The sequence below is a fragment of the Leopardus geoffroyi genome, chromosome C1 (assembly GCF_018350155.1).
Source record: "Leopardus geoffroyi isolate Oge1 chromosome C1, O.geoffroyi_Oge1_pat1.0, whole genome shotgun sequence".
Classification (NCBI taxonomy): domain Eukaryota; kingdom Metazoa; phylum Chordata; class Mammalia; order Carnivora; family Felidae; genus Leopardus; species Leopardus geoffroyi.
The window spans coordinates 155,099,809-155,122,039 of record NC_059328.1 but is presented as its reverse complement, the minus strand read 5'-3'; the positions used below and the strand labels follow the sequence as shown (position 1 = coordinate 155,122,039).

The 22,231-nt window shown below is 38.9% G+C and overlaps 1 protein-coding gene across 4 annotated transcripts in view; it reads left to right on the top strand.

Annotated features, from left to right (window-relative positions):
• Positions 1-603: 603 nt before the first annotated feature.
• Positions 604-22,231, top strand: part of GALNT3 (polypeptide N-acetylgalactosaminyltransferase 3) — a 44,132-nt gene continuing 22,504 nt past the window's right edge. Inside the window, exons 1-3 of one of the 4 annotated variants that reach the window (XM_045480065.1) lie at positions 604-828; positions 14,900-14,978; positions 20,001-20,624. In XM_045480065.1, the coding sequence (XP_045336021.1) occupies positions 20,110-20,624 (515 nt within the window). In that variant the 5' untranslated portion in view covers positions 604-828; positions 14,900-14,978; positions 20,001-20,109. Of the gene's footprint in view, positions 829-1,899; positions 2,002-11,216; positions 11,308-14,899; positions 14,979-20,000; positions 20,625-22,231 lie in introns of those variants that run through there. The other 3 variants (XM_045480064.1, XM_045480063.1, XM_045480066.1) reach the window with 3 other exon arrangements.

Here is a 22,231-nt window from a genome sequence, read left to right as displayed (position 1 = left end):
CAGAGCGCGCGCTTACAGAAACGGAAACCACTAGCTGCGCTGAAGTGAGTCAAGTGATGAAATCAAGACTAGTACATGGGAAGGAAGCTCACCCAATAGCTCACGAACCTAACTGGTGACAGAAGCTGCTGAACCTTGCTCGAGGAAACCATACGAGACAACAGTTGCAGCCGTCATGAGGTGGCTCTCGGGGGGCACTGGCCCCCCCACCCCCCGGTCTCCGGGCGGTGCACCCCTTCATTTTGGCGAACCTTAGAGAAGGGAAGACGTGTGTGAGGGCAATCTAGACCCTCTGGTTCCCCAAGGACCCAGACCGTGTTCTGGTTACAAGGTGCCCACTGGCACCAGGTCGGTGCGGGACTCCTCAAATGTAGACGGGCGGAGGCACGCGCCCCTCTAGGAGAACCAGCTTCGCCGTCTGCGGAGAGGGAAGCCGCGCGGCGGCTGCGCTCCGCCCGGACGGCTCCCCCACCCTGCGCGCGCGGTGCTCGGTCCTCACCTGGAGCGCTCAGGTAGGGCTTGGGCGGGGCAGGAGGCTGGCGCGCAGGCGCGGGACGGGGGCCTCGCCCCTGCCGACGTCGCAGGCTGGAGCTCACCTGGGAGACTCCAGGAGGAAGCGGAGCCTCGGTTCGGCCTCTCCTGGCAACGCAGGAGGCCCAGCGGGAAGGCAGGAGGCGGCGGCGGCGGAGGAGGAGCTGGACTGAGCGGCAACAGTAGCGACAGCAACCGGAGGCGCCGCCGCCGCCGCCACCTGCACCTGGCGCCCGGCCCACGTCCAGCGCCCGCCCGGCCGCTGCTTCCCGCCGCCCTGCTGTGCCCACCCGCCAGGTAAGCGGGCGGGCCGGCGCTGGGGCCGGGGGCGGGGGCCGGGAGACCCTGGGCAGACGGACGCCGAGGTTCACGTGGTGGGGAGAGGGGTACGGTCCCGGTGGCCGGTTGGGGGTGGTCTCGAGAGCGGTGTTTCAGTTGCCCCTCCGGAGAGGCCGAAAGGGGCGCCCGAGGTCGGGGCAGGTGGCGCTCCGGGGGTAGCCCTGTCGCCCCTGACAGTCTCTGTAGGGAGGCTCCAGAGGATTCGGACCGGGGCCCGAGTCCTGGTGGCCCGCAGCTTGACCCTGGGAGAGTCTCCCGGAGTGCGGGGTCGGAGGGGCCGGGCCAGGCGCAAGGTGGCCGCGTTTGCACGCGGGCTAACAGGTTGCTGGTCTCCTCTCGCCCCCGTGCCGGGTGGGGGGAGCAAACCCGCGACGGGAAAGGGCATGGCTTTGCCAGGCAACTTTCCCAGCCGGACCCCAGACAGTCCTGGGCTGGAAACCGCGGCCGCCCGAGCCATTTAAATGGTTTCCGAGTGGTTTGGAAAGCGCTCTGTGGTCGGGACGCGGACATCCCTCTGTCTCTGTCTGTTTCTCTCTCTCTGCACTTTTCCGGGTGCACTCCCTAAGCCAGAGCTGCGCCCACTTTCCGGTTTGATCGAGTAGAGTTATTTTCTTCGTGGCAGGAAGAAATCCAACTGCCACTCACCAACCGCACACCATCTCGTTAAAGGACCTGTTGACTTAACGACCTGCATATCGCGGCTCTGGTTTGCCTGTGGCATATGACTCAAAGGTTCAGAAAAACTTTGTTTCAGGATCCTGCCACGTCTGAACCTGGGTGTGCCAGGCCCAAATTCCTTTCCCTGCCTAATTAGGCTTTTCTAAAGCTTAAGAATTGAGGGTGAAACTGGTGCTTACCTTATAGCCTTTTGCTTCCTTCTCCCTCAAAACTCCTCAAAAACACTTCACTTCAAACTCTTCAAATAACTATTTCTGTTTTTAGAACCCCGTAGGTTAACAGCTTTTCTGATTTTTAGAAAATGTTATGAAGCCAACGTAACTTGTTATAAAAGTTATAATACATATAATGAAGACACTTGCGTTCAAATACTGTTGTGGAAAAATAAGAAAGTTGCTGCGTTTTCATTTGAGAATTTCTGCTTGTGGGAGAATGTGTTGCTTCATTTACTGTGTACGTTTTCTTTGAGTCTGTGGTTAAAACACATGAGGTTAAAGTCATACCCTACAATTAGAATTCTTTAAACTTAACTTTTACTTTTAATATCTGAAGTCTAGCATATGCACTAAACATTCTGAACAGTTTATTTGTACCAAGCATCTTTCTTTTTATATCGCTTTAACTAGTATTTTTACATAGAAGTTTCTCATAATGAATGGCAATTCCATTGCCTGCATTTTACTTCTATCTTCACTGAGGTTTAAAAATGTATTTCAAACTGCACACTTAACAAAATGCCTTAACAACTCATAGAGGTGCAATTAAAGATACATGACAACCACACAAACAGGACATGATTATTAATGATATTTTCAACCAGTGCCTTCTGCTTATGTCAAAAGATCCTGGCCTGCCCTCTTAATCTCATCTCCATACAGAGAAATACCTATGCTAAATATTCTTTACAAATTAGGTGTAGGTGTTGTTCCCTGAGTTTAGAGTATTAATTTAAACCTCATTGATTATTGAGCCAGATGTTTCTAGACTACCTTTACTCTTAAGGGAGAAATGTGACATGTTTGCATTAGAGTAACAGTGTGCCTCAGTTAAATTATCTGTAAAGTAGAAAAAAAATATACTTCCCTAGATTAAGGTAATGAGGCCTTAAATCAGGAATCTCCTCTACCCCTACCCACCTCAGGATCCTCTTCTCAGTTTGGATAGTCAATCCATCCAGTTCATGACAAACCAAGGCTGAGGGAGAGATTCTAATTTCAGTTCACCCAGCAAGTTAGTGGCATTATTATTATTCCAAAGACTTGACTCAAGAGTCGTATTATCTTTACTTTTCACCACCCTCACTCTCACTTATCATAAGATGTTTATCGGGGCGCCTGGGTGGTGCAGTCGGTTAAGCGTCCGACTTCAGCCAGGTCACGATCTCGCGGTCCGTGAGTTCGAGCCCCGCGTCGGGCTCTGGGCTGATGGCCCAGAGCCTGGAGCCTGTTTCCGATTCTGTGTCTCCCTCTCTCTCTGCCCCTCCCCCGTTCATGCTCTGTCTCTCTCTGTCCCAAAAATAAATAAACGTTGAAAAAAAAAAAAGATGTTTATCTTTTTGTCTTTTGTATAATTTGTAAGGCCTTTGTAAGTACAGAATACTCCATTGTTCTTTGTCCAGCTCTGATTTACCCTAATTTCTACTTGTCCAGAGGATGCCGGACTCCAGGGAGAGTGAGTGAGGATGTCACTCCTCTTCTCACATGTGTATTGAAGATGCCATGTGGATTGAGATTTTTAATCCTTTCTTGGTTTTTCAGAGCCACAGTTAATTTTTTGAGTCAACATGGACAACACAATTTAGTCTTCTGATCTTTTATTGTATTGGCTTAAAATATATTTTATAAGGCAGTAACCCAGGGCCATCCCTCCATTGGCAACACTCTAGAGTTTTGGCTGGCAAGCATACTTCTTCAACATTAGTATTTTTAAAACTTCTTTTTGGATTGCAATCCTCAATAAGAAATGAATTCTATGCCTCAATGCAGTATACTCTCTGTGTATATATATGAAACAAGGCTCACAAAACAATACTTAGGCTCATAACGTGGATTTTCTCTATTATCTTATTTTTAAAATACTGATCTCAACACACTGGTTGACTTTTAGGACCACAGTTGGGCTAGAACCTATAATGCAAATAGCAGTATCCTATTGAATTTGTACTTTTAAGGCTGATTTTTCTATCAGCATACTATGTCATATACACACACATACTTGAAAGAAAGAAAAACAAACTGTATATTTTAAAAATGTAGAATTATACCATCATTCCTCATTAAACTTTTATTGAAGGGCTTTAGACTCTAGGATCTGGTGCTAGACTAAATTTCTCAAACAAGGAACTGCATGAAACCTCACTGTACATTATTGTATTTTAAATGGATCCTCAGCATAGTGTATGCAGTATGTTTAGGGACAGGGAAAACTGGAAGGGTTTTTCTGAAGAATTTTTGATGGTAGCAATTATCAAGTGAAAGTTTGAAAGTGAAAAATAATTTGGGGTGCCTGGGTGGCTCAAAGCCTCTGACTTTGGCTCAGGTCATGATTTCACGGTTTGTGGGTTCAGGCCTCGAGTTAGGGTCTGTGCTGACAGCTCAGAGCCTGGAGCCTGTTTTGGATTCTGTCTGTCTCTCTGTCTCTCTCTCTGCCCCTCCCCCGCTCAGGCTCTGGCTCTCTCTGTCTCTCAAAAATAAATAAACGTTAAAAAAAAAAAAAACATAATAATTCTGCCCACCTCTATTCCAAATTCTAAATTTTATGGCTATGTTAATAGTGCTAGACAGAGGCTTAAAAAACTATTAGAGTAAACATAAGCCAGTTTATTATTGGTTTGTAGTCTGTTAAGATTTTGTATATATTTTTCTTTTACTGTGAAACAGGAGACAAATTCTAGGAATCAGACCCCTATGCCCTAAAAAGATTAGATTGGGAGATTGAGAGATTAGATTAGATCTCTAAGGATCTGTAGGGATGTAGGCTTGGAAACTCTCATGGGATGATTAAGCCTTCCATAGAAAAATTTAATTTTAATTCCTGGTAGAAGGAATTTTTCTCTAAAAGAAAATTAGTATATTTAATATTTTGGAAATGATCAACCCCCAAATCGTCTTCAGAACATAGTCAGTTTTTTGGTTCGTAAAGTGTAGAAATGCATTTGTTATGACAGATCTTTTATGGTTAGAAAATCTGATTGAGAAGGACATATTTCCAATCACCTAATTATGCGTCTAGTTAATACCAGAATAATTCTTTTATATAATTTGATTAATTTTAACAAAATTAATGTACTGTTAATAGCAACATTGAATTCAAATCAATGCCAACAATGGCAAGAGACCAAAATGCATTAACTTATGTGGTAAAGCAAAGACAAATAGGACTCTCAATTCGAGGTCATTAGTGTCTATTGACAGATGAAGTCTCCTTGAGTCATTCTCTGAGTTGGGTTCATAGTTTTGGCACCAAATAGAGAATATTTCCCTGAGTGTACATTTTCCTTGTAATTGTTTTCGTTTCAAACTGTCCCAACTAATTTGTTCATTTAGCCCATTGCTTCCTAGACATCTTTAAGATATCATAATTATCTGAGATCATACCTGAGTAAACCAGAACCTTCATTCCATCAAAAACAAAAACAGCCTGTTTTACTTCCTATGTTTTATTTACAGGTGTTAGTACATCTATCATTTCTTATCCACAATTCCAAAGCCAACCCGAACCAAAGAAAAACAAAAACAAAAAACAAAAAAAAAAACCCTGGAAAACCAAATGTTTTTGATAACTTTTTTGTCAGCAACACTTGAACTCAATTTGCTACAAAACCTAAATTTACTGTCAGGGAGCTCTTTATCATCTATTCCACTTGGTGGAATGTGTTTAATTACATGGTACTGTTCCAGGCCCTGTTGGGGGTACACTGTTATATTGGGTGTGTAAACCATATCTCCTTTCTAACATCCAAAATGTTCTGAATTTTAAAACATATTTGGCTCCAGGTATTTTGGAGAATGGGTTATGGATCTGTCCCACTATCCAGGTGTCATGTCAGAAATCCAGAGGTCATTTTTTAACTCTCTTTTCTTAACCTCCACAACTATCATATCACTGAATCTGTTAACGTTTTTTGCCCTTCTTCCTCTGCCCCTCCCCCACAAATTCTTCTACTTCCACTCCAGTTCAGGGTCTCATCAACTCTTAAATGGGGTACCATAGCTACCTGCTACCTAATATCTCAGCAGATGGTGTTATGCTCAAATCCATCCTCAGCAGAACCCCTCCACTAATGATCTGTAAAAATGTAAACCTGGATGTCTCTCTCCTCTGCTTAAACCTATTAATAACTTCACATAACTCAGGATAGAACCCATGGTCCTTAAAATGATCTCACAGAATCTGACCCGTGCTTACCTATGGATTTCTACTCCATAAATCAAATTTTATGTTCCAACAACAGATTTCAATGCTTTTTCTTATGTGCTTTTTTTTTTTTAACCCCCCCCCCCCCCCCATTGATGTTACCTCTATACCTCTTTTTAGCTCTTAAGACTCAATTGAGGCCTCACTTCACTTAGGAAACTGTATCCCCCCCCCCTTTACATACATCTGGGCTAGGAGCGATGTCTTATGCATACTCCTATCATGCACTTTACATATGTGATTTAATATAGTCTGCTTTTGTGCCTGTGTACACATACACACCCATTTAGATATTTGCAAAGCATGTAATATTTTTCTTTCGTCTAAGTCTATTGTGGAGTAAAAATATTGGAGTAAAAGTGGCACAGGGAGGGGAGAGGCATTGGGCAGGCAGTATATTTGCTTTCCTATTGGGCAGCGACCACAGAAATTGAGGATTTAGGAAACTTGTTTCACTGTACTTAGTCTATTTAATTTAGATTGCTGATATTTCCATGTTCTTCCTTTGAATTCCATATTATTGTGGCTTTTGGTTTTGTTCCAAGATCTGGGTTTTACCATTTACAAGTGAAAAGTTAACTTTGTGATTGAAATGTCTTATAGTTTTACTTTATAAATGTTGTACAACTGAGTATATTGCTATTGGTGAGGAATTACCTGAGGAGCAACTTTTACTTAAATAATGTAATTTAATCAGACTAGACCAAAAAAAAAAAAAAGTCATTCTGTCAGTTTTACCTCTTAAATAAATATTTTTCGAATCCATCTACTTTTCTCCACTCTTGTCACTATCAACATCTCTTGCCTGGATTTTTACAAATGGCCTCCCTATTGATTACCTGAATTCCTTCTGGTTAGTTCCCTATGCTGCTCCCAGAGGGATCTTTTCAAAACATTCAAAACTGCTTAAAGCCCTTCGTTGCCTTAGGATTAGACGGACTCCTTCACTCAGCCTAAAGGCCTGGCACGATTGAGATTCTGCTTACTGCACACACCTGTGTCATGTTACTCTGTTGCAGCTCTATTGGCCCTTTTTATGACCATGCGCTCCTCCTGCCTCTGGTCTTTGCAAGTGTCATCATCCCTGCCTGGAACTCTCTTCCCTCCTCTTCTGGCCCATCTAGCTAAAAACTCATCCTTCAGATTCCAGTTTGAGCTCCCCTTTTCCAGGACTAACTAGAATTTTTCACCAGTCTTCGCCTCCCCCCGACCTCCTGCTTCCGCCTATGGATTTAAATTGAAGACTGTAGCCTCAAGAAACAAATTCCCACTTAGTACCTGGGAGTATTAACTTTAAAAAAGTTAAAGTTTCCTGAGAAAGGGAGCAGACTTTAACATGTGGCTCATATATTTAAAATTAGATTTCAGTTATTAATGCCTTTACATTTTTATCAAGTAACAGAAGATAATATTTGTTGTCTTAATAAGTATTACCCCTTCTTTACTATTTTACTATTAAGCACTTATGTGCCAGGCATATTTTAAACAATTTCATGAATTAAACATTTAATCTTCAAAGCCACTCAATGAGGTGCATGGTATTTTTCTCCCTATTTTAGAGACAGGAAAATAGAGTAAGTAATTTGCCTCTGTCTACGAGGCAGTAAAATGTCAGAGCCAATATTCCAATCCAAGCTGTCTGATTCCAAGTCCTGTACTTCTATCCTACTTAAATGTAAATAAAACTAAAAAGAATTATTAAAAGCCTTACAACAGCGATAGCAACAAAAATCCAGTCAACTCTCATTTCCCCCAGTGCTGCTGCGTCTAGGAATGCTTTAACCTCTTTTAGGTGTTGCTTCCTATTTGCCTTTTGCAATAATGTGCTTATACTACTATTTCTTAATTTATCAATGTTTGACATTATCAACTGACTTCCCATTAAAGTAGATAAATATTTAGCTCTTGCGCACACATGCCTCTTGCTCTCCCTCCATCTCTGAATATAATTCTCACATTTTTTGTTTGCATTTTGGTATTTACTTATGATTATTGTGTACATATTGTTTACTGCTGAGCCAAGCAAGTGTATTATGAGTATGAGTAAAAATTTTTGAACCATAGAGTTAATAATTCATTTAAGAAAAAAAAATAGCTTAGTTTTTTGAGTATCAATTTCTGTTTCTATATACTCCAATATCTTCTCAGTATGATTCTTCCACATAATCAAACCTATCAGATTTATTGGTCCCTTCTGAAGCTCTCTGTTCTCTTGTTCCAATTTGGCCTATTGCCTTCTAAGCCTGTTTCATGGCAGTTGTTTGGGATTTTTCTTTGCTGACATTTTTGAAGGAGTCCCTATTTTTTAGATACGATGATTTTGTTGTTTACTTTCTCATGTAGGAACACATCCCCTAGTAGCTTCTTGAGAAATGATGAATGGAATTTAATAAATTTGAGATGTTACCTGTCCGAAAATTTTTATTCTACTCTCAATTTTTTCCCTGCTTATTTTTTTAGTAGTTACTCTATCCACATGGTCCAAAACTTAAAAAAACTAAGGACGTATATATGATAAGTCTTCTTTTAACTGTTGCCCTCTAATACCTGGTTTTCCTATGAGCAAACAGTGCTCCTTTTACATATATATATATATATATATATATATATTGTATATGTATAATATATACATGTGTGTGTCTATGTGTGTGTGTATATGTATATATAATAAAGTATATGTTATATATATAAATTGCATACATAAAAATGCAAATGAATCTCATTTTTCACTTATTGTGGAGATAACCTCATATCAGCATATAAAGTAGCTTCTTTGTTTTTAATCTGGCATAATATTCCATCATATGACTGTATCATAATTTATTTATTGTAATTTATTTCCCTATTGGTAGAGTTATTGGTTGTTTTAGTGTCTTGATGTTAAAATGATGCTTTAATGTGCAGACTTACAGGTTATCATTCTACTTGCATATTAGCATATCTGTGGGATAAATTTCTAGAAGTTATCCTCATACCTGATTGATAATTTGTTGGAGGCGAGTAGTGTGAGACCATGCAAGTTTGATAATTCTGAGTCAGATGGATAGGGTAAAGGGTAGAAGAATACCTGGTAGTAAATACCTCATGGCAGAGTGGACCCTTGTGAGGGGCAATTCATAGTACAGAGAGGGCTTCTAATGCAAATTATTGTTTTCGTTGTTTTATTTGAGCTTTCAGATATGACCCATCTTTTTGAACTGGTTAAGACTTGTTGCTGTTATTACCTCAGTCTCCTTCTTATATCCTTTACCCACTGTCATTAGTCTTTTAGCATTCATAGCCCCTTGCCCTGTTATTTTAACTCCAGCTCTTCCACTGCAGATAATCCAGAACAGAGAGCACTCATTAGCTGGTCTTTTTTCAATAAGTCAAGAACCCATCCTTACACAATTCACAATTTAACAACCTTTCCAGCCTCCACATTGATTCATTTGCTGAATTTAGCCAACTCTACCTCCTGGATCTCTTCCCAAGCCTCCACACCCCTTCTCAATTTCTTACCTGGATTAATTTTAATAGTCTGCTAATCACCTTCAGTCTCCTCTCTGGTTCACCACCCTCACCACCAAATCCATATTAAAAACAGTTTCAAGAATAATCATTTTATTTTATTTTATTTTATTTTATTTTGTTTTATTTTATTTTATTTTATCTTATTTTTTTAATGTTTGTTTACTTTTTAAAAAAATATTTATTTTTGAGAGAGATAGAGACAGAGCACAAGCAGGGGAGGAGCAGAGAGAGAGGGAGACACAGAATCTGAAGCAGGCTCTAGGCTCTGAGCTGTCAGCACAGAGCCTGACCGTGGGACTCAAACCCATGAGCTGTGAGATCAAGACCTGAGCCGAAGTCAGGTGCCCAACCAACTGAACCACCCAGGCACCCCTAATGTTTATTTACTTTTGAGAGAGAGAAAGAGTGTGTGTGCAGTGCCAGTCAGAGAGGGGCAGAGAGAAATAGAGACAGAGGATCCAGGCTCTGTGCTGACAGGAGAAAGCCCAATATGGGGGTTGAACTCACGAACTGTGAGATCATGACCTGAGCTAAAGCTGGACTTAACTGATTGAGCCACCCAGGGCCCCAAGAATTAAATTAAATTTAATTAAATTTAATTAAATTTCAGTTGTAATTAGGTCATCACCCTGCTTAATACCCCTCAGGGCTTCTCCCCTTTGCCAGAAGAACTAAGTACAAACCCCACAGAGTTAGGTACCCCTTCCTTCCCTATATGGAGCTGGGCATTCAGTATTCTCATAGACCTCAGTGTGTGGTAATTGTCTATGTATGAGGAAAATTTTCCTATTTGAAGTTGGCTTTTGAAAGGAGAATAAAAGTTCAGTCTGACACTCGTTTATTTCCAACTGAAACATGTATTAATAAGATCTTTTCATACTCTAACCATGAGGAGTGGGGAATGCAGGTATTTCAGATGGTGACTAGATAAGTGGAAGGATATTGCATGTTTCAAAATAGGTGCAAAAATAACCTAATCATAAAGGCAGACATTGCTTTTATGCCTTACTTTTTTTAAATGATGTTATGGATTTGTGAAGAACTGTTTTGTTCTTTTACATCTGAGAATGTGGACGCTAATGGAGAAGAGGTAAGCACAGGGAAATAAAGAAATGTTGAGATTGAAGCCATTTTGAATTTCTAGGGATTGGCACAGTACCTTGGGCCAAATTCTATCCACCACCTGTTTTTGTAAACAAAATTTTATTGGAACTAGCTATGCCCATTCATTTGTGTATTGTGTATGACTGGTTTTGCACCACAAAAAGAGTAGTTGCAATAGAGACCATATGGCTCACAAAGCAAAACATATTTATTATTTGGCCCTTTATGGAAAGTTTGCTGACACTTTTTCTAGAGAAGAATGGAAGCTGAGAGGTAGAGGATGAGTATGTACCCAGTGAGTTATAGCTAAGCCTGTAGAAAGGTGAATGCAAAGTGATAGCAATTGAGCAATTGCTCACTTGCTCCCCTATTCCCCTATCCCTTAAATTCTGGGGCCTCAAAAGGGAGAATGAGTAGAAATTGTCTACTACTCATGAGATTTGGGATTCTTTCATAAAAGGAATGTTCACTGGACTTAATTGTTTGCAACTTGAGTGCCCATCCTCCAATTATATTCCATGTCAAGGCCCAGTACACTCTCCCTTTTACTAAGATATTGAGAAAAACATTAGTGAGGGAAGTCCCTGCATTAGTGAAAAAAAAAAAAAAAAATCTGTGGTTGCTCTCCTTTGTAGGCCATTAAGATTGGCTCCTTGGTTTCAATGGAGATGATGGGATTCCATAGTAGCAGAAGACAAGTGGCAGCATTTAACCACCAAGGACAAAGTAGGTATCTACCATAATGGAAATTTGGGACATAGATATAATCAGAAGGCATTGTTTTGCAAATGTGATGAATGAAATAGATGGGCAGTACTACAGTATCACTTGTTGTAGATGCCAGAAAAAACTCTAGGCTTGGTGGCAAAAAGCATTGGCTTTAGTTGCCACAGTTGAGCATCATTACTTCTCACTCAGTTTCCAAACCTAAGTCAATTTACAGGCCCAGAGCCCTTTGATTGAAGTTGAGGCCAGTCTTGAAGGCTACACCATTGCTTCAAGCATACACCACAAATTTTCCTCAAAAGCCTTCCCCAAAGGGACCTATAACCATTTATTAGAGAGGCTATGCTTTGGAGAAAAGAAAATACACTCAGACCTTTTGTACCAATTCCTATGGAGCCAAAATACCACTTGTGGCCCTCTAGTCATCGTGTGGAGTTATAGCATTTAGGTAATAGGTGGAGTCTTAGCGAAAGTCTGACTCACAGGAGGGTCCAGCTGGTCAGCAGATCTACCCTGTGCTATTTCCCCATTTCCTTAATATATAATTGGAGTAGACATCCTGGATAACTGGCAAAATCCTTATATTGGTTCTCTAAGTGTCATGGGTTGAGGACTGTTGTGATAAGAGAAGCTAAGTGGAAGACCTTAAAACTTGCCCTCCTTCTAAGATGGTAAATCAGAAAGAATACTGTATCGAAGGGAATTGTTGAGCTCAGTGCCACCATCAAAGATTTGAAATAAGACTTGAGTTATCTATCACATCTCATTTAACTCACTTATTTGTCCTGTGCCCAAGTTGGATGGATCTTAATGAATGGACTATTGTAAACTTAATCATTGGATGATTCCAAATGTGCTTGCTGAAACAGAATGTGGTGTCTTTACTTGATATAATCAACACTACCTCTGGCATTTGGTATGTAGCTATCGACTTGGTTAACTGCTTTTTCTCTTTACCGATTTACAAGGACCACCAAAAGCAATTTACTCTTTTTTTTTTTTATTTTTTTTCTCTTAACGTTTATTTATTTTTGAGACAGAGAGAGACAGAACATGAACTGGGGAGGGTCAGAGAGAGAGGGAGACACAGAATCCGAAACAGGCTCCAGGCTCTGAGCTGTCAGCACAGAGCCCGATGCGGGGCTCGAACTCACGGACCGTGAGATCATGACCTGAGCTGAAGTCGGGCACTCAACGGACTGAGCCACCCAGGCACCCCAAAGCAATTTACTCTTATCTAGCTTGGCCAACATTGTATCTTCACAGTCTTGTCTCAGGGCCAGGTCAGTTCTCCTGTCCTAGAAATCTTAATTATCCCAACATCCCACAAGATATCACAGTGGTTTACTATGTTGATAATATTATGCTGATTGTATTTGATGAGCAGAAAGTAGCAATTACTTTAGGTATCCTAGTGAAGCATATGAGAACCAGCGGGTAATCAGACTCACAAAAATTTAGGGGCTCCTCAGTAACATTTCTGGGCATTCAGTTGTCACTGTACTTAATAGGCCTTTTGTTTTTTTTTGGTTTTTGTTTTTTGTGTTTTGGAGGCAATATTTTCTTCTCTCCTTCCCATTTTCTTCCTTCCTTCCTTTCTTTCTTTCTTTCTTTCTTTCTTTCTTTCTTTCTTTCTTTCTTTAACAAAATATTGCATAGAATTTGTTAGATACTAAGTTTACAATTTAGTCTTTAGGTAACTGAATATTACGTGGGGACTGTGTCAGAATTTGAAAAGTAATTCCCATTGTCATTGGAGACAATGGCTGTTGGCATTCTGTGTCTCATTCCAGGGTTCCTCTTCACTTGTAAGGAGGATGCTTGCATCTTGCTAGGTGCTTGTTTTGTTTTTCCACCGGAGTTCAAATGTGCGAGAAAGTGTGCGTATGGAAACTGAGCAGTCAAAAGGGTAGACTATGCTGCTTATTGTCTCTCAGCTGTAAATTCATTCTCTTCTCCTGCTCTGTAATAATGGAGTGGGGCGGGGGGGGGGGTTCTGTAAATCTGTAAATATTTCTCCTTTGCTGGCTGGCATGATGTTAATTAAGCCTTGTCAGTAGAGGGCACTGGAGGGATACTGAAAGTAGAAGAAACTTTTCCTTCCTGGTTTCAGGGTGACTTTCTGGCTAGGCTTTTACTGAGCATATACCTTTTTCTCTACTTCTAGGCCTCCACATAGTTTTCTCTAGTGTTAGGTAACTGCATGGCACAGCTTTCTCTAGAGTTGGCACACCTCTGCCCCCTGCACTTTCTCCAGAGCTTGACTTGGACAGCAGGGTTGTACCCTGGAATCGTAGACATCATGGACCTGTTCCCCAGCCCAGGTCACTGCTCCATACACTCTTTGTTTAGCCTTATACATGTGCACATTGGGGACCCCACAAAACTGGGTTTCCAAGGCACCAACTACCCAAATTTTATCCTAAGCACCAACCTGCACCATACTGGCCCAGGCTGTACATGAAAGTGCACTACATTCCTGCAGAGCACAGCTTCTTAACTCCAGGTGCCATCAGCAGCCAGCTGTTAGCATCGGCACCTAACAAGTTCCAGGGTTGGACATCTTCCTATGAATGGCTTCTTCTGGGACTCCACAGGTCAGATTTTGGGCAAGTTTCACTAGTGAGATACCTCTGTAACTTTTCCACTGTCAAGGAGCCAACACTGCTCTTTCTGTAGAGATCTCTGGATCTATGTGCTGGTGAGGGGAAGGTTCTTCCTTGGGCTCTCATCTCAGCCTTGTAGGTAGTGATTGCCCCTTATATCTACTACTCCTATATTATTTTGAATTCTTTTTAACTCTCACTAACCAATTCCCTGTTACTCCAGTCCTCTCAGAATAATATATTATACTTTCCTTTTTCAAATCACTATGTAGTTTCTGTCTCCTTACTAATCCAAGAGCCATCAACTGTGTTTACAAAGTAAATAGACAAGTCTTTTAGAAGGTAGTACTTCTACCCAGGAGAAGTACTAGTTAAGTGGGTAATCTGTGGGACCACTCAATTCACTCCTCAAAATTATGCCATAACCAATCAGTATATACCTTTCACAGGTGCAGATTCAATCACAGTAGCAGGAGAGAGAATATGTGAGCTTGCCTTCACCACCATATTACCCTCCCCTGCAAAGGGTAGTGCAGTTCCATAATTACTTGTATGCTCCAAATTGTGTAGAGTTGGCTGCTCTACAAATTAAGATCCTGTTCATAACCTTTCACCTTCAAAGATAATATTGTCAATAGAGATGCTTATCTGACCAGGTTTAGCTGAGAAGTTGGATGTGTGACCACACCCTTTTCAGTATTAAATAAAAGCAGTGCCTCTGAGTTGTTGGAGCTCAGCTCTGTTACTAGACTTTTTGTCACATAACCTGCAGATGACTTTTGTTCAGAAAGTCATCTTACTCTGTGACAGTTACATGCAGTTAGTTGTTCACTGGTGGCATTTTCCAGCCAGCCAGAGCAACCCCAGTTTGTTTTTCAGCTGGGATATTTGGGATATGTCTGCTGCTTCCTCCTGTGAGGGAGCATGTAGCCATCTCAGGGCAGTTTGCTTTGTATCAGTGTTTGTCCCTTGTCATACATCCACAGGTCACTTCCTGCTTAGAAGAATTTCAGGCAAGGGTGTGGAAATGGATTTAATCATAACCGAAACTAAACAACCATAATAGTAAGTCACCGTGAAATTTAGTTTTACCGATAAATACAAGCAGAAATGACTTCCTGCCACCCCTCCATTCCCTAACTAGTAGATGAGAGGTGCTTAATAAAGTTTCTGCCCAAGCACGTAAGGTTTATTATTAGAGCAAGTTTTGTTGTTGTTTTGATTCGATTAGGAGATCTAGGTAATGTGTGGCAAAGATCAAATATGAATTAATTTACAGTAGTGTACTCTTCTTAATCTACACTCTATGCTACATTTTGGATATATAATTTTGTAATGTTTTGTTTTTTGTGATTACCCTTAATTTTTTATTGCATGCTTTAATTCATGCTGTAGCAAGCAAGTTTCATATACCAATTAGGTTTTGTGCCAGTTAAAGTCACCTGGAACCAGACCTTAAATCCCTGGAGCTGTAAAGGTTTATTGTCACAAATATAGGAACAAGAAATGGAAAGAACTACTATCCTCTTATTTTATTAAATGTTACTTTCACATGCGGTTATGAAATGTTCTGCTTTTCACTGCTTTAGAAGATTGCTTCAGTTGGAATATTTAAATTAAACTAACAACTTAACTAATGTCTTTGCAATGTGTCCTTTTCCACCTGGAAGGGACAACTGGACTAAAGATGGATCTTTTCCAGTTTGAATCTGCATGTAAACGACATCCTCAGGTGACTCATTGTCACATTAAAGTTTGAGAAACTAGAGTCTACATAACTGAAAGCCACAGCTCTGTAGTTATTTTGATTTGTGATAGCTCAGTCTTTTCTGTTCAGATAGCAACATGTTTTTACCCTGGAGAATAACCCATTGATTTTTAACCCAATCTCACAGACTGTTAGAATCATGCATATTGTTTTAGTCATTTTAAAGTATCATTATTTTGTGCATGTTTTAATTTATTATTAATGCCTTTTTGTAATGTCTACATATATTCTAGCATATAGATTGATAAGGCCTCTGAATATTAACTTTTTTCTAATTTTAGAAATTTATAATAATTTAGAGATCTTTGAATAGATCTTTGAATTTAAATTAATTCTTTTTCTAGTTTAAAAAAACTATTTCATGATATTAATCCCTCCTGTGAATCTGACCTTTAATAATTAGCAAATGACATTTTAGATAGGTGTGTTTAAAGGTTTTTGAAAGTACAATAAGACCTCTACCTGCTAATCATTTTTATATCCTGAATTTGCTGTTGTGCTGGGTTTTTTTTTTTTTTTTTCATTTTTGAAACTTCTGAGTTTAATTGGAAGTTGAAATTAAGAGAAATTTGTTTTGTTTCATTGGCTGTTTTCACATAGGTCTTGACATTTGGTAAGTAGTGAGGCTTAGGAACATGATGTTATTTCCAGGAATAGGAGTTAAGAATCCTGGTTTTGTTTAACTCATTCATTTATTGTGTGGCTTTTGGATTATGTGTTTTATTGTGCAGAATCTGAGTTTTTCCATCTTTGTGATGGGAATAACATATTTTAAAAGTAATTTTACAACGCCATAATTTGTAGTAAAACCCCAATGTGTCATTTATATCAGCATTAATCTCTGAGCCTTTTCAGGAAACTTTGGGTCATTCTTGCTTTGGATTTCATCTTATCTCTCCATGTCAAAATAACTTTTGCTCATTTTATATCAGCATTCTATTTTGAAAAACCTGTCTTTGGAGTATCAGAAATTAATAGTGTGGTTGCTTTTGGTTAGGTGCAGTCATTTCCCTATAAGTGCTAGTTTTGATTTGCCTAAAGTCTCGTGACCTACACCAGTGATTCTTAACCCTTGCCGCCCTTTAGAATTATCTGGAGAGCCTAAAATAACAACAAAAGCAGGACCTGGGCCCTGGCCCTAAAACAATTATATCAAACTCTCTAGAGGGGAGGCCTAAAGCACTCTTTTTAAAGAGCTTTCTGCTAAGTGTATCCAGAGTTGAAGACCGCTAATAGAGATGCTTAATGTTGAGTGTAATTTATCATTAATGGAAGCCTAATATTGCACATTAGCAGCGAAGGACAGAAAAGTCATATAAAAATCCCTGGGAGATTCATTTCAGAATCTTCAAGTGATCAGCAATTGATAAAAGAAGACTATTCCCTTCTGAAATAATCTGAAAAGAGCAAAGCGTCATGTTCCTACTCTAGTAAACTCTGCCACTAAAAGGTCTCAATCTCTTAATCCTCCATTGTTAAAATCTACAATCTCATCCTCAGCCTTATTTCCAAAAACACGTTCTGAAAACAGTTGTGTGGTTTTTATTTTTATTTTTTTATTTTTATTTTCATTTTATATAGAGAGAAAGCGCACACAAGTGGGGTAGAGGGGCAGAGGGAGGGGGAGAGAGAGAGAGAAAGAGAGAGAGAAAATGTCAAGCAGGTTCCACTCTCAGTGAGGAGCATGACATGGGGCTTGATTCCAGGATCCTGGAATCATGACCTGAGCCAAAATTGAGTTGGACCCTCAACTGACTGAGCCACCCCAGCGCTCCAATGTGTGTGTGTGTGTGTGTGTGTGTGTGTGTTTATTTGACTCATTTGTCCAGAAAACCTTATGTGGTATGAAGCTATTTGTAGTTCTTTCCTTAGGGTTTCCCCTTATCTCCTTACATTTAGAGTGTCATTTCTTGACCCTTGAAGATCTTATTTCAGATAACTTCAACTAAAAGCTTAGTATTGTTTTCAACGTAAATTTTAGTTAGCTAACATACAGTGCAATATTGGTTTCAGGAGTAAAAAACTTAATATTTAAAAAAAAAATTTTAATGTTTATTTATTTCTGAGACAGAGACAGAGCATGAGTGGGGGAAGGGCAGAGAGAGAGGGAGACACAGAATCAGAAGCAGGCTCCAGGCACTGAGCTGTCAGCACAGAGCCCGACGCGGGGCTCAAACTCACAAACTGAGATTATGACCTGAGCCGAAGTTGGTCGCTCAACCGACTGAGCGACCCAGGCACCCCAAAAAGCTTAATATTTTAGATCAGACCTGAGTTTGAACACAGTTGGGAGAGTACTGCTTTTCCACTTAAACTGAATCATGTTGGCCAAGCCACTGAATCTATTTGACGCTCAGTGTTTGTGGGCAAAATGGGAATGACTTCTTAAGATTATTGGAAGACTACATGAGAACCTGTGTAATATTAAAGTATCAGGGACCTAATCAGTATTTAACAAAAGTAAATTATTATTTTATTATTTCTAATAAATTAAATCTTGGTCCTTCTTTCCTTTTCCTGGTAAAAAAATGTATTGGGTGCTCACTGTGTCACCGACATCGTGAGTGCCAGAAAAACAACCAAGAGTAAGGGAGACATCATTTGTGTCCTTCATAAGCTTCCTTTGACTTCCTCGTTAGAGACATCCTAAACTAAAACCTGCTAATTGAGTGACTTCTTCAGATAGACACACACACAATGATAGGATTATTGCCCTATTGGTGAAGAATTCCATTTTTCTTTCTCATTCCCCAGCCTACCCTCTAATATGATTTTGGGCATATAGTATCTTGGGAAAACCATCACTGCTATGGAAATATTTAGTTTTGTCATCTCCCTTTACTGTATGCTTTCCCTGGACCCTTTCTTGTTTTATGCTGTATTAAAACATCCTATGGAGACCAGCACATTCCTTCTCAGATGCCTAATCTAGCTTACATACATACACAGCAAGAATTGTATGGTTCTGAAACTACATTGTGTCTTCAAATAATGTAAAAAGTTTACGAGGTCATTTTAATCCTTACATGAGGCTCTGAAAGCAACCAAAACTCAGATGTATTAGAATCTCATTTTTCTGGGCAGTATACTTTATAATTGAATTATCTTTTGAAACCAAAGTGCCTATTCCATACATACATACATATCTTTCCAATTAGAAGTAGTATACAGAACTAACTATTCAAATTCTGCCTCTTCTGTTTATTTAGCTTAAAATTTTTTACTAAAGGCCAGAGAATCCATCTTAAAACTTGGCTTTTTAATTTTAAATTTAGCGGTATCTTTGGAAGAAAAACTGAATAAAGTGTCAAAGTTAGTTTTCACATCTATAAATTAAATTTTCCTTAAAATATGTTTAGAATGTAGGGAGAACAGGCATTCTCCTTCCCCTTTGTGCCTGCAAATTTGACTGAGTATAATGGTGCATGGTATGTAATTATATACTGAAACCCCTTCATATTATATTTTTTAAAACATCGTGAAGAAAATCAGGCTGTCATCGATGTTCTCTTTTTTCCTTTTCCTTTCTTTTGCTTCTGGTGACCCATATTAGAGTTTAGTAAACATGTTGTCTATTCTTAGGGTAGACACTGTTGCCTCTTTAGAGTCACTTTAAGTAAAAAGCTTAGTGCCATCTTCTTTTTGTTATTAGATTTTATTATTTGTGTGAACTATAGAAAATAGCTGTGGTATAACAACACCTTAGACACTCTTAATTTTCTACTCTTCAGTGGTTCTGTCAGGATTCACAAGTATTATCAGGTGAATAAATTTGAGAGTGTGCCAGTTTACTTGTTAAAACTACTTATAATCTTAACTGGTTTAGTTGGAATAGAGGTGCATAAGTTGAGGACAAACTCCATAAACTAAAAGCCACTATTTTAGATGTATGCCTAACAGTACCTATCAGTATACCTATGCTTTCTTACGGATTTCCCCCTTTCTTTATAATCAATGCAATGAAGTCCTTTGGCCCCTTGGTCATTGAGTTAAGGTACCTTTTTTTTTTTTTTTTAAAGAAACTCTAAATATGTTTATAAAAATAATTGTATGCATATCATATAATAAATATTAGCCACAGTTTACAAGGTATTTTTTATTGGAGAGAAATCTCTAATATATCCTCAATAGATTATAGCTAATTATAGCAAATGTGTTCTTCCAAAAGTGTCAATTTCTTGAGGGCAAGATATCTTTGTATTTTTCTTAACCGTAAGAGTACAGTTGTTTGTAGCTTATGTTGTTGGTTGAATGAATCAATTGAACCATGCCTATAGGAATGATTAGCTACTAATGCCATTTATCATTTCCGTTTATAGGTATTACCATTTAATGAAACCTTCTTGCCAGCAAATCTATGATAAAAAATATAAGTAACAGAGGAAACTATAACTGTTATTTGTCAAGTGGGAAGCTTTTAATGTCAGAATGGCTCACCTAAAACGACTAGTAAAATTACATCTTAAAAGACATTATCATAAAAAGTTCTGGAAACTTGGGGCAGTAATTTTTTTCTTTATAATATTTTTGATTTTAATGCAAAGAGAAGTAAGTGTTCAATATTCCAAAGAGGAATCACGGATGGAAAGAAACATAAAAAACAAAAACAAGATGTTTGATTTAATGATAGAAGCTGTAAACAATATTAAAGATGCAATGCCAAAAATGCAAATAGGAGCACCGGTCAGGCAAAACATTGATGCTGGTGAGAGACCCTGTTTGCAAGGATATTATACAGCAGCAGAATTGAAACCTGTTCTTGACCGCCCACCTCAGGATTCTAATGCACCTGGTGCTTCTGGTAAAGCATTCAAGACAACCAATTTAAGTATTGAAGAGCAGAAGGAAAAAGAACGTGGAGAAGCAAAACACTGTTTTAATGCTTTTGCAAGTGACAGGATTTCTCTACACCGAGATCTTGGACCAGACACTCGACCTCCTGAGTATGTTAAAGAATATTCATTGTTTACTGTTTAACATTAGAGTTTGCAGGGGAGGGGCATTAGCTAAGGAATTTGCTTGTTCTGTAGTCACTCTCTGAGGCAAAATATCAGCAATTGCTGTTTAATTTAATTATGTTTGCTTATTATTATTGAGGCTTTCCATATCTATGCTTGGTGAGGCATTGCAGATGTAGAAGGTTGTTACCTTACAAATTAGGAGACTAAATTTTAGATCTGATTTCTGTAGAACCACAAGGAAATTCTTAATTCTTAGATGCTTTAGTTTTCTAATTTATTAAGAAGGGAATATTGGGCAATTTTATGGGAGATGTGGGAGGCAGAGGAGCTGTTTCTGTTCCTCTGTGTGTTGCTGTAGAATAAAAATGTTTAAAAAGTGCCGAGATTTTGGAGCTGTTAGATAAGAATTTTCTATGAACTAAGTCACAGACTTTGTGGCTACTTTCAGTACTGTAATTGTATTTCAGAATGCCTTGTAACCTTTTGTAATCTTTCTTTTAAAGAACAATATTGTTAAATTGCTAATTCAATTATGATTTTCTTTCTCTAGAGTTTTGTTGAATAAGTTATCATATGTATAGAATTGTCTCTCTTTAGCTTCTAAGAGGCCAACATTGCCTTTTATGTCCCTTTGTTTACATGGTATCTCAAGTACACAGTATTTTTATTCTGGTTTCCCTCCAGTTCCAACTATGCTCTGTCCATTGTTATCTTTGAGGTAGTGTTCAAGTGTTCTATTTGAATTCAAATAACTAAAATAAATTCCAGCAGTTTTCAAACTATTTGTTGATTTGTTGAAAGTATAAGATAAACCGTAAGCAAGCAATGCCTACATATTTTGCTTCCTGGTTATAATAGAATTACATTTGGAAATGCATCTGAAGAAAAGAACTTTGATAGACTTAGGTCGATGGCTTCACTCCTGTTTTTCTAGATGTATGATCATGAATACTTGCTCTAACTAAGAGTCCCTTAATATTGAAGTTGGGTAGATTAGATTTCTGTCTCTCTATTGTAATCTGTGTGATTCAAGATTAAGGTGCTAATCATTTTTAAGTGAATGTGTGAAGAAACAAATGAATGTCTATAAAATATTCTACCTTTATAACAAGGCATAGAATAGTTCTTTTCTTATGTTAATAGTTAAAATGCAGTATTGCATTTGACTGATTTGGGGAGAGGTCTTGACTGAAAAGCAATCCACATCACAAATCAAGAAGCATAATTTTTATTCTTTGACATGACAGTCAATGTCAGCTCAAGACAAGTTTTTTTCCCCCCAATATAGCATTGAGGAGCTACAATAATATTCAATAATGAAATCATTGTAAGTGAAAAACAACGAGGTACTTAAAGAACCTTTTTTGGATAAGAATTGGATACCTAGAACTGTGAAGAATTGGTGAAGATTTAACACTTTCTTACTTTAAATTTAACTTATATCAGCAAGGAACACATTTTCTGAAGAATTGCTGGTCATTTCCATGCTCATTGAAAATATAGATCCAGTGTCTCTCAAAGTCAGATGGTCATGTGATTGATAATTTAAGTACATATCTATATGCCAAATTTTACAAATGGTTTGAGTA